Raw genomic sequence first — 12216 nt, 5'->3', positions numbered from 1 at the left:
AATCATGAGAATCACAATACATATTGTATCGGCACCTAGGCTAAGTATTGTGATAGTATCGTATCGGGAGGTCCCTGGCGATTCCCAGCCCTACTAAGTAGCGTAACATACATACATCATCATCATCTAACAAGAGTTAACAAGCATCATAAAATCACTTAGCTTCAATCCAATGGAGCAACTTTTTAGCCACATGACTCAGAAGAACAGTGTGCTTCCACACTCACAAGCAGACCCCATCTCACACGCACTGGAACATATGCCCTGCCCTAGGACTCCCCACCAGAGAGCCAACACTCTCAGCAGGAGCCAGTAAGGCAGCCATACATGGGCTCTGAGGTCCCCACTGGAACACCCAAAACCTGGATGAGGTGTTTCTGCACCCTGATCACATCATCAATCCGTTGAAAAGTGCAGACGGCTTCATTGTAAATCAAACACAAAACATTTCCCTCTCAAAAACCCAAGTGCTGCAGAGTTTGCATGACAAACATGGGTCACTCGGGGCATGAATGCCCAGTCTCATTGTCCTTGCTCATCAAGCCACCCTCCCCAATTCCCCCTCATATTCTTTAACGAAAGGGGAAAAAGCTGGCCTCAGCAGCATGTGAGGAATGAGCTCCGACCAGAGAAGGCAGATTGGTAAGTGCCACACTTCCCCCCCTGGGGTCTATTCACCAGAAACATTCAAGCCCATAATCCCAGTATCACATACCATCCAACCACCACAGAGTTGATCAGGTAGGGGAGTATTGGAGGTACGATAGACAGCTTGTTCTGTGGTCTACATTCATAAAAGAACAATTGAAACCCCTCATTATTTCTGGGAAATCAAGCCAACAACTGCATCAAGGGAGAGTGTTGTAGTGTTGAGGTATTGTTGTTCTAATGGGAGAAAATAACAGACTGGGTGTCTGGGCACAGCTAGGAGAAACCCACTATGATGGAACCCAGGACAGCAGAAAGTTCACAAATTCTTAGAAAACCAGAGTGTTTGGAGAGACAATAGATCATGGAAATGCAGAATGCTCCAGAGGGAATGAAGGCAGCAGAGTGTGAACACTGACTGGGACAGTTTGAGACGGAGCAGTATCACGGCAGCAGACTGGCTTGGCTCTGGCTGTGTGAGGCTGGGCCGACCTCACGCCTCTGTCTTCTGCTCCTCACAGGAGGTAGCGTGGTGTGAGGAGGCCTCATTGGGCCTCTGGCTGGCAGACTGCATGCTGGGAACAGCTGGTCTGGAGCAGTCTTCACTGGGCTCTGAGGCCACACAACAGACCGTGTGTGCTGGTGCTGCCTCTTCTAGTCCTAACCCCCCCACAGCAGCTGCACAGGATGCCCAGCCACAAACACAGATCTGTAGACACCATGAGAGTGGCCAGTGGCTGTCCACACTAAAACAAAGATAATATTCTTGAAGTGCTGTTTCTGGTCCAGAAAGGCTGACGACCATGCTGACCACTAGGTTACCAACAGTTTGGAAATAGAAATCTCCTGTAATTTCCTTGTTCTACATTATTGATCTGGTATTTTATCTTGGATCATTCAATCAGGTCTTGGGTGAGGGCAGCGTTAAAGAGCACCCAAAAACAAATGGAAAACCTCCCGTCCAAAAATAGGTGCCGCCATCACTTAGGAAAATAAGCCCCTAGTCTCATCTGTCAAAATGTCTTACTTAAGGGCTGCTAAAAACACTCAGGGAATGTGTCAAGTTAGACATGGCTTAAATAAAAACGAAATTGATCACAGGCGTATAAATATCAGAACACACCAAAGAACAAACAGGGATAAAACAGGGCAGTTAGCATAATGTGTTCTAAGCCTCATTAGGAGAGCAGAATTCTGCTGGGTTCAGGAACGGAAGAAGAAAACCAGTATGAAACACAAACAGCTTTTCATAACAAGCATGAGACAGGGGCATGACTGATGTGTCATTTTTGCAGACGGTTAGATTTGCTTGCAAGGGCATGTGAGAGCAGAGCAGGGAGATTTAGGCGAGTTAATGGGAAACGTTCAACATTCAAATGCACAGTGTAACCTACAGCGACAACCCCCCAATCTTTGCCATCTCTCACACCCTGCAAAAGAGAAGTGTTGGCATGAATATTTAAGAAACATCTTGAGCTAAATTCATTCATTCACCAAATAGGCCGCAGGTATTTGAGATGGAAGTATGCCACAGACATTCATTGGAGGACTGAAGGGCAAGACATAATTCATCACAGACACAGCCAATAAAAAAGGTCAATGTAGGCTATATCAAAGCTCACCATTTAATCATTTTCTGTATCACGAACACCTTATATTTGCAGAGTTCTATTACATTGGGACCTAGCAACTAGCGAGCATTACTGACTGTGGCAGGACTCTTTTGGAAACACTCGCTCTCTGACAATGAGAACTCAATGAACAGAAAACACTATGCAGTGTACAATAAACTGGTAGTATACATCCATGGCCCTGCTTTATATAGCCTAGTAGTTGACTTTACTATAGGGTGGTGACAGAGCAACACTTTGGCCTCTGCACTATCTATGGGCACCATATGAAAATAATGACTGTCCTTTCCATTACTGTATACATAATCCCAGCATGTCACTTGTAGACATCGCACACATTTCACAAGAGTTTGAGTGTTTGCTACGGTCAAGGACAAGTGTGAGTAGCAGACAGCCAAAGCTGCTTGTGGGTAGACAGCTTCAGCTGCCCACAAATACAAGCATAAGCACAGACCGGTGCCAACACCAACTAAAGTAGGGTACAGTAAAACAACACAGCCATGAAGGCAAGCAGATCTTTTTGCCAGACCCAAGGGAATTAGTTTGAAAAATATGTAGGTTATCCCAATTTGACGCATTGTAACATGATCATTGCAGTGTTAGGATGCCAAAATATAAGAAACTGGCACAGGATATGCACATTTTTGACAGTGCAGTAGCCAGAGCATGCAGCTCCCCCAGGACTGCATGCAGAAATATCTGCCCACAGAGAGAAGCACGAGATGGAACTTAACTTTCTAGAGCAGTGGTCACCAACCAGTCGATTGCGATCTCCAAGGCATTCCTAGTAGATCGCCAAACATTTCTGCAAAAAACCCAACTATAAAGCCTTGTGTTCCTATTCATTTTTGTTTTGTTGTCTCGGGCTGTTTGCGGTATGTGCACACAATACAGCTGCCCTGCGAGCCGGGTAGGTGAACTGTTGCCATTTTGAACCATTTCATGTGTCAAAGTACAAACTCTGCCTTCCCGGCGGGCCCAGAGAGCAAATCAAGTGCACTATAGGCCTAACGCTGGCCAATCGGATGGCTCAGATGACCATGTCTGCAGAGACGTAGCAGGCATAAAAGAAAGCTACAGCAAAGTTGATACTATAAGATTTCAAAATGTTTAAAACCATGACTAGAGAGAAACTATCAATGAATACAGCAAAGAGCTGCTGTTTTCATGAGTGAGTTCATGTTCAAGTTCTTACTCAGCACTATCAACATGTTGTATTTAACACTTTTAAGCCATAAAATTAAGTTATTCCTATTTCCACTCAGCGCTACAACAAGTACTGCAGCAGTAGTGAATGAGTAGGAAAATTGATCTATGGCACTTTTTGGTCAGTGGAGGAAAGGGAAAGCGAAGGGATGTTGAGAGTAGAGGTCGACCGATTAATCGGAATGGCCGATTAATTAGGGCCGATTTCAAGTTTTCATAACAATCGGAAATCGGTATTTTTGGGCGCCGATTTGCCGTTTTTTTTTATTTTTATATATATACACCTTTATTTAACTAGGCAAGTCAGTTAAGAACACATTCTTATTTTCAATGACGGCCTAGGAACGGTGGGTTAACTTCCTTGTTCAGGGGCAGAACGATAGATTTTCACCTTGTCAGCTCAGGGGATCCAATCTTGCAACCTTACAGTTACCTAGTCCAACGCAATAACGACCTGCCTCTCTCTCGTTGCACTCCAACAGGAGACTGCCTGTTACGCGAATGCAGTAAGCCAAGGTAAGTTGCTAGCTAGCATTAAACTTATCTTAGAAAAAACAATCAATCATAACCACTAGTTAACTACACATGGTTGATGATATTACTAGATATTATCTAGCGTGTCCTGCGTTGCATATAATCTGACTGAGCATACAAGCATACAAGTATCTAAGTATCTGACTGAGCAGTGGTAGGCAGAAGCAGGCGTGTAAACATTCATTCAAACAGCACTTTCGTGCGTTTTGCCAGCAGCTCTTCGTTGTGCGTCAAGCATTGTGCTGTTTATGACTTCAAGCCTATCAACTCCCGAGATGAGGCTGGTGTAACCGAAGTGAAATGGCTAGCTAGTTAGCACGCGCTAATAGCGTTTCAAACGTCACTCGCTCTGAGCCTTCTAGCAGTTGTTCCCCTTGCTCTGCATGGGTAACGCTGCTTCGATGGTGGCTGTTGTCGTTGTGTTGCTGATTCGAGCCCAGGGAGGAGCGAGGAGAGGGACGGAAGCTATACGGTTACACTTGCAATAAAGTGCCTATAAGAACATCCAATAGTCAAAGGTTAATGAAATACAAATGGTATAGAGGGAAATAGTCCTATAATTCCTATAATAACTACAACCTAAAACTTCTTACCTGGGAATATTGAAGACTCATGTTAAAAGGAACCAACAGCTTTCATATGTTCTCATGTTCTGAGCAAGGAACTGAAACGTTAGCTTTCTTACATATCACATATTGCACTTTTACTTTCTTCTCCAACACTTTGTTTTTGCATTATTTAAACCAAATTGAACATGTTTCATTATTTACTTGATGCTAAATTGATTTTATTGATGTATTATATTAAGTTAAAATAAGTGTTCATTCAGTATTGTTGTAATTGTCATTATTACAATTAAATAAATAAAAATCGGCTTTTTTTGGTCCTCCAATAATCGGTATCGGCGTTGAAAAATCATAATCGGTCGACCTCTAGTTGAGAGGCAGACCCTCAGTTTGCTGCTCTCTCCCTCCACTGAGACTGACCAGATTGCAGGCACCATCAGCCCAGTAAAATAAAAAGCTGATTATTTAAATGTATGCTCACTCAGCTGTGCTTCACAAGTAATCTATTACCGACCGATGTGATCATGTAGCCTACCTCAATTTTTTAAAATAGATATATTTTTTAATGGCCCCAACAAGAACAATGCACTGGCAGGGAAATTCAAGCAAAGCCAATATGTGGTGATAATGTATTGGGCCTATAGCTTACGGCACAAGCCTCATTGCTACAGTACTGTTTTTAATCAGTTAATTTTGCAAGGGTTTACATTTAAGTCATGTTAGATCTCAGGTTGCATTTTGACTCTAAGTGATCTTGACTCAGAAAAGGTTGGTGACCACTGTTCTAGAGTTTTCCCTGTTAACACTATCAACATTTCCCTTTACTGTGGCAAATGTGTTCGAATCAATGCAATTTCAGCCAATTTCAATTCAACATACCGAAACAAAACAAACTATGCAAGAGATTTTGTTGTAGGCAGAATGCATCGGAGTAGGATTCTATTGCATTGACACACACTACTCTGCCCGTACTCTACACAGACCGGTGCGGCATAAACAATCAGAGCTGCAGTAGGCCTATACGCAATTAGACCATTGATATATGGATCTGTGTCATTTACTTTGAACTGGACTGTGTTTGCAGCATGAGCGGTCGTGAGTAGATGCGCTTGTTTTGAGATCAAAGCTAGAGCTGCATGTAGCCACATTTTGTTCATATCCTTTGCTAGTTAGTGAGTTATTAGCTCAGTCATTTGTAGTCAGCAATAGGGGAGTGACTGCTTCCTACAAGAGAACAAAACGTGTACATTTCTAGACATCTTTGAAACCCGAGTCAGGTAGAGCTTTATTTATGTCTTAAAGGGGCACTATTGTATTTTGAGACAGGCTTGAATCAGCTAAGTAGCCAATAGGCAGAGGGTAGCATAACTTGTCTGATGATCTGTAATAATGGTATGGGAATAATAATGCATTTTGTAAAGTGGTTTCTTGGATCAAACACAATATTTTCAGTCACCTCCTTGTCTGAAGCACAAGTTGATAAACAGGTTAATGTATATTTCTTTTCAAAAGTCTCATGGAATGAAGGCCTACAATGAACACCAGACATTGGCTGCTACTGTAGGCTGAATGATAGAACAGCTATTTCCATGTTAAAATGTTATGGGATGCATTTTCTCCATTGTTTTGATGGTAGGCCACTCTGGTAGGACTACATTATGATCAAATAGCCATAGTAGCCTACATTGCCACTGTTAAAATTGTAACTTAAAGCAGGTACAGCCTCAGTGTTCACAGTAAACACGTATGGGAAGTTGCACAGAATTTTCACGAATTTTCACAAAGTTCAAGAAATTTGCTCAGAGCTTAAAAACATTTTAGGGAACATTGCTGAAGACCACAACATAATCACTGACATTTTCTATTCTAAATACTCTATGTATTCACTGGCAACAGCGGCCGAAATTACACACTGGAAGACCAACAGATTATAAGGGTGACGTCAGTCACAGGCAGAAACTGGACAGGACACCAACTCAACCCCATCCTGTCTTGGGTTTCAGACAAGCTAAGCAATAAGCCAACTAATCTGAATACATTCATTGCATGTGGTGAGGTTAATAGTTAGTGTTGTGGTGCTGTCAGCAATACAGTTAAAGTTGTAGCCCATTAGATGTAACATGCCAAGTAATGAGTGAACTAGTTGGCATAACTGGTAAATCCGACATCAGCAGAACAAAAGCAAAACACATACCCAGCAATGTCGAGCAACTGAGACGGGAATCCGCTGACCTTATATGTACCCTACTAGTAGCAAATACATTGTGGGTGCAGGATTCACCAACAAGCGGCGTAGCTAGCTACAATAGCTAACTAGCTGCAAACGATACATGTAGTTAGCGCTAACATTACACATATTATTCTCAACTCGCCCGAATGTTGCACATTCAGGTATGGTATGTAGATCCATGGATGGTGGCTACAGTACAGTAGAACCCATGTTTCCTACGTACGAGCTCTGACTTTGCTGATAGCTACAATGAGGAAAATGTTACTATGACTGTGATGCGTTTGTCCCACCTAGCAAGCTAACTTAACATGAATGCACTAACTGTAAATCGCTCTGAATAAGACCGTCTGTTAAATGTACATTGTCATTGTTGTCATTGTCAGCACCAACAATGTGACAGCTAGCCAGCCAACTAATGTTAGCTAGCTCGATGTAGTTAGCTCATTTCCCCAAGGTCACTCGGTTCACTTTGTCAAAATGACTAATATTATTTTGTATCCACTAAGCACGTGCTTAGAATTGGTAGTTGTGGGTTCAATCCATTGCTCGCTAGCCAAGACGAGCTCGAGAGCAATGCAACTCGTCGAACACTGGACTATCAAGTTGCAGCTAACTAGCCTAGCTAGCATACCTTTGAACCTATTACTGATTCGTTTCAAAATGTGTTATTAAGGTGCACAATTATTCTCGTGATATTATTTATACTATATTGTGTTTAGTTGCTAAATATTTGATTAACATTACCTGGAAATCACGTTCTTCGTTGAACCTAGAAAATCTGTCAGCCATTTTCTGTACGCAGCAGCTTCTTTCGTCTCTCTGAATGCTGGACTTGGAAACGCCTACTGAGTTACCAACAAAGCAACTGTCCAATTGTAACTCGCAAATGCTTTGATTGACGTATACTTTGAAACAATGTAGCACATTTGTAAAATAGTGTAACTTGTTGTTATTAAGTGTGCCCAAGCATATTAGCTGGTTCATAAACAAGCAACGGCCACCCTCATATGACAATCTAGGTCATTTAGTTTAGACTACATTTATACCCCACATAAATGCCCACTCATGTACACTTTGTTAGATTAGAAATATTATTATTTTACTTTCAGCTGTCGAAAGAGAGCAGTAAGCTATACATTACATTATTACTTTGTTATTACAGCTCAATGGGAGACAATGCATTTCCACAAGCTCTACCTGGATAACAATTAAGCTAGGTTCCCATGCCATCTCGTGGCCATACATTGAATAGCGCCAAGGCCACACAAATCAAACAGCATTTAATTGTCACATGCTTCAAAAACAACAGGTGTAGCCTAACAGTGAAATACTTACAAAAAAAAGCACCACACGATGAATAAATACGCAATGATACAGAAGCTCGGATATATATATTAGGTACCAGTACTGAGTCAATGTGCAGGGGTATGAGGAAATTGAGGTAGATATGTACATATAGTTGTGTGTACGTGTTATGTGTGAGTGAGCGGTGATGCAGACAGTCAAGATGCTCTCAGTGGTGCAGCTGTAGAACTTTTTGAGGATCTGAGGATGTCAAATCTTTTCAGACTCCTGAGGTAGAAGAGGCGTTGTCATGCCCTCTTCGACTGTGTTTGGACCATGATAGGTCCTTACTGATGTGGACACTGAGGAACTTCAAGCTCTCGGCCTGTTCCACTACAGCGCCATCGATGTGAATGAGGCGTGTTCGGCCCTCCATTTCCTGTAGTCCACGATAAACTCCTTTGTCTTGCCCATGTTGAGGGAGAGGTTGTCGTCCTGGCACCACTCTGCCAGGTCTCTGACCTCCTCAACATAGACAGAGAAAAAAGCTGAGAAAATATGTTTTTACTTTAAACCCAGCATGACAATTACTAATCTCAACTATTTTCTGCTGTACAATGGACAGCCACATCATATTTAGCTTACATTGATTGGAGTGTATTGTTTTTGGTATCTTTTAGTTGTCACAGCCATTTTGCACATAGATGATTTTATTATGTTGAAATGTTAAAGTTGAAATGGTGCTAGAATAGTGGAGGCAGCTCCTGAATTCTTTGCGACTTAATTGTGGTAGCCTAACTCTCCATGGTTCTAAAATCAATAGTTGTTTTGTAGTCCGAAAATGTCAGAAACATTAACTTGCTTGACCATGTTGTAGGTCATGTAACTGTTTGTTACATGCAATATGCTTTGTGGACTTCACCTGACAGTGATGATGAAACACGTGGTTGATTTTATTCTGCCACTGCGCCATTTTACCCCTTGATCACACCAACAGTGTCATTGCGCAAATTGGTACGCAGCATCCTCTGAATATGTGTGCAACAAAAGTTCAACATTCACCTTCTGCTACCATATCTGTTAAGTTACACTTCGATCACACCGACAGCATCATTGCATTTTGGTACACCAGAATTACATTAATTTCCAATTAAATGCTGCGTTTGCCTTGCAGCATTGCGTTGCATAGGCAGTTATAGTGCGTTTGGTGTGGTGCATAAGTTGGAATCTATGTGTCAAACTGTATGCATAGACGGTTTGACAGAAATGGTAGCAGAAGGTGAATGTTGAACTTTTGTTGCATACATATCCAGATGATGCTGCATACTATTTTGCGCAATGATGCTGTCAGTGTGTTCAAAGCATTATACACATACAGTTTGACACATACGTTTGATAAATCCAACATATGCACCACACAGAACACACTGCAACTGCCTCTCCAACACAATGCTGCAAGGCAAATTAAGCATTCCACTGGAAACAAATGTACTTCTGGTATACCGAAATGCAAAGATGCTGTCGGTGTGATCGATGCGTTAGCATCATTGCATTTTGGTACACCAGAAGTACATTCATTTCCAAAAGAACGCTGCGTTTGGCTTGCAGCATTGCCCTGCAGAGGCCGTTGCAGTGCGTTCTGTGTCGTTGGATTTATCGAATGTATGCATCAAACTGTATGGTAGTGGGCTTGACAGAAATGTTAGCAGAAGGTGAATGTTGAACTTTTATTGCACACATATCCAGATGCTGCGTACCATTTTCCATAATGAACCTGTAGGTGAGATCAAATCATTAGGCCTTAACCCCTAACCCTAACCCTAACCTAACTTCAAGAAATAGAGTTAAGAAAATATTTACTAAATAAACTAAAGTAAAACATTAAATAAAAAGTAACACAGTAAAATAACAATAACGAGGCTACAGTTGAAGTCAGAAGTTTACATACACTTAGGTTGGAGTCATTAAAACTTGTTTGTCAACCACTCCACAAATAACTTGTTAACAAACTATAGTTTTGGCAAGTCGTTTAGGACATCTACTTTGTGCATGACACAAGTCATTTTCCCAAAAATTCTTTACAAACAGATTATTTGACTTATAATTCACTGTATCACAATTCCAGTGGGTCAGAAGCTTACATACACAAAGTTGACTGTGCCTTTAAACAGCTTGGGAAATTCGATAAAATGATTTCATGGCTTTAGAAGCTTCTGATAGGCTAATTGACATCATTTGAATCAATTGGAGGTGTACCTGTGGATGTATTTCAAGTCCTACCTTCAAACTCAATGCCTCTTTGCTTGACATCATGGGAAAATCAAAAGAAATCAGCCCAAAATTGTAGACCTCCACAAGTCTGGTTTATCCTTGGGAGCAATTTCTAAACGCCTTAAGGTACCACGTTCATCTGTACAAACAATATGGGAGTATAAACACCATGGGACCACGCAGCCGTCATACCGCTCAGGAAGGAGACACGTTCTGTCTCCTAGAGATGAATGTACTTTGGTGCGAAAACTGCAAATCAATCCCAGAACAACAGCAAAGGACCGTGAAGATGCTGGAGGAAACAGGTACAAAAGTATCTCTATCCACAGTAAAACGAGTGCTATATCAACATAACCGGAAAGGCAGCTCAGCAAGGCAGCTCACTGCTCCAAAACCGCAATAAAAAAGCCAGACTACGGTTTGCAACTGCACATGGGGACAAAGATCATACTTTTTGGAGAAATGTCCTCTGGTCTGATGAAACAAAAATAGAACTGTTTGGCCATAATGACCGTCGTTATGTTTGGAGGAAAAAGGGGGAGGCTTGCAAGCCGAGGAACACCATCCCAACCGTGAAACACGGGGGTGGCAGCATCATGTTGTTGGGATGCTTTGCTGCAGGAGGGACTAGTGCACTTCACAAAATAGATGACATCATGAGGGAAGAAAATGATGTGAATATATTGAAGCAACATCTCAGACCTCAGTCAGGAAGTTATAGCTCGGTCGCAAATGGGTCTTCCAAATCGACAATGACTCTAAGCATTCTTCCAAAGTTGTGGCAAAATGGCTTAAGGACAACAAAGTCAAGGTATTGGAGTGGCCATCACAAAGCTCTGACCTCAATCCTATACAACATTTGTGGGCAAAACTGAAAAAGCGTGTGCGAGCAAGGAAGCTTACAAACCTGACTCAGTTACACCAGCTCTGTCATCAGGAATGGGCCACAATACAACCAACTTATTGTGGGAAGCTTGTGGAAGGCTACCCGAAACGTTTGACCCAAGTTAAACAATTTAAAGGCAATGCTACCAAATACTAATTGAGTGTATGTAAACTTCTGACCCACTGGGAATGTGATGAAAGAAATAAAAGCTGAAATAAATCATTCTCTCTACTATTATTCTGACATTTCACATTCTTAAAATAAAGTGGTGATCCTAACTGACCTAAGACAGGGAATTTTTACTTGGATTAAATGTCAGGAATTGTGAAAAACTGAGTTGAAATGTATTTGGCTAAGGTGTATGTAAACTTCCGACTTCAACTGTATAATGGTGGCAAGGCATATGACAGGGATCATCTACTAGATTCAGCCTCGGGATGATTTTTTCTTGAGAGGATGGTCGGGAGGCGTAACATAATTACAAATAATTTGTAGACTGTAAATTGACTGCAAGAAGCCCCCAAAATTATGTTTGACGAAAACATAATAATTTCAAACCTTTTTTACATTTGTATATGATCACATGCCAAGAGTGTGCAAAGCTGTCATCAAGGCAAAGGGTAGCTACTTTGAAGAATCTCAAATATAAATTATATTTTGATTTGTTGAACACTTTTTTGGTTACTACATGATTCCATATGTGTTATTTCATAGTTTTGATGTCTTCACTATTATTCTACAATGTAGAAAATAGTAAAAATAAAGAAAAACCCTGGAATGAGTACCAACTTTTGACTGGTACTGTGTATTTTTAGATTTTTTTTGCTCAGAAAACTTGGGGGGATAAAACTGGACCGCCGGGGAACCATGGCATATGAACTAACAGGATATTATAGAGCAAACGCAATTATCACAACACATAGGTTGTAATATGGCTATTTTTTCCTGGCTTGGCTTCCC

General features: G+C 41.4%; 1 protein-coding gene across 7 annotated transcripts in view; it reads right to left on the bottom strand.

Moving 5' to 3' along the window:
* Positions 1–7652, bottom strand: part of LOC139578395 (G patch domain-containing protein 8-like) — a 37550-nt gene extending 29898 nt beyond the window's left edge. For 3 of the 7 annotated variants that reach the window (XM_071405911.1, XM_071405949.1, XM_071405958.1), the window contains exon 1: positions 7560–7601. Coding sequence is in view for 1 of the 7 variants with exons in the window: in XM_071405929.1 (XP_071262030.1) it covers positions 7560–7604 (45 nt within the window). In the remaining 6 variants the exon portion in view is untranslated. Of the gene's footprint in view, positions 1–7559 lie in introns of all 7 variants that reach the window. The other 4 variants (XM_071405967.1, XM_071405938.1, XM_071405929.1 and 1 more) reach the window with 3 other exon arrangements.
* Positions 7653–12216: the final 4564 nt, after the last annotated feature.

This window comes from Salvelinus alpinus, chromosome 1 (genome assembly GCF_045679555.1).
Source record: "Salvelinus alpinus chromosome 1, SLU_Salpinus.1, whole genome shotgun sequence".
NCBI lineage: Eukaryota > Metazoa > Chordata > Actinopteri > Salmoniformes > Salmonidae > Salvelinus > Salvelinus alpinus.
The sequence above is the reverse complement of the archived record's forward strand: the minus strand, read 5'-3'. Positions and strand labels throughout refer to the sequence as shown.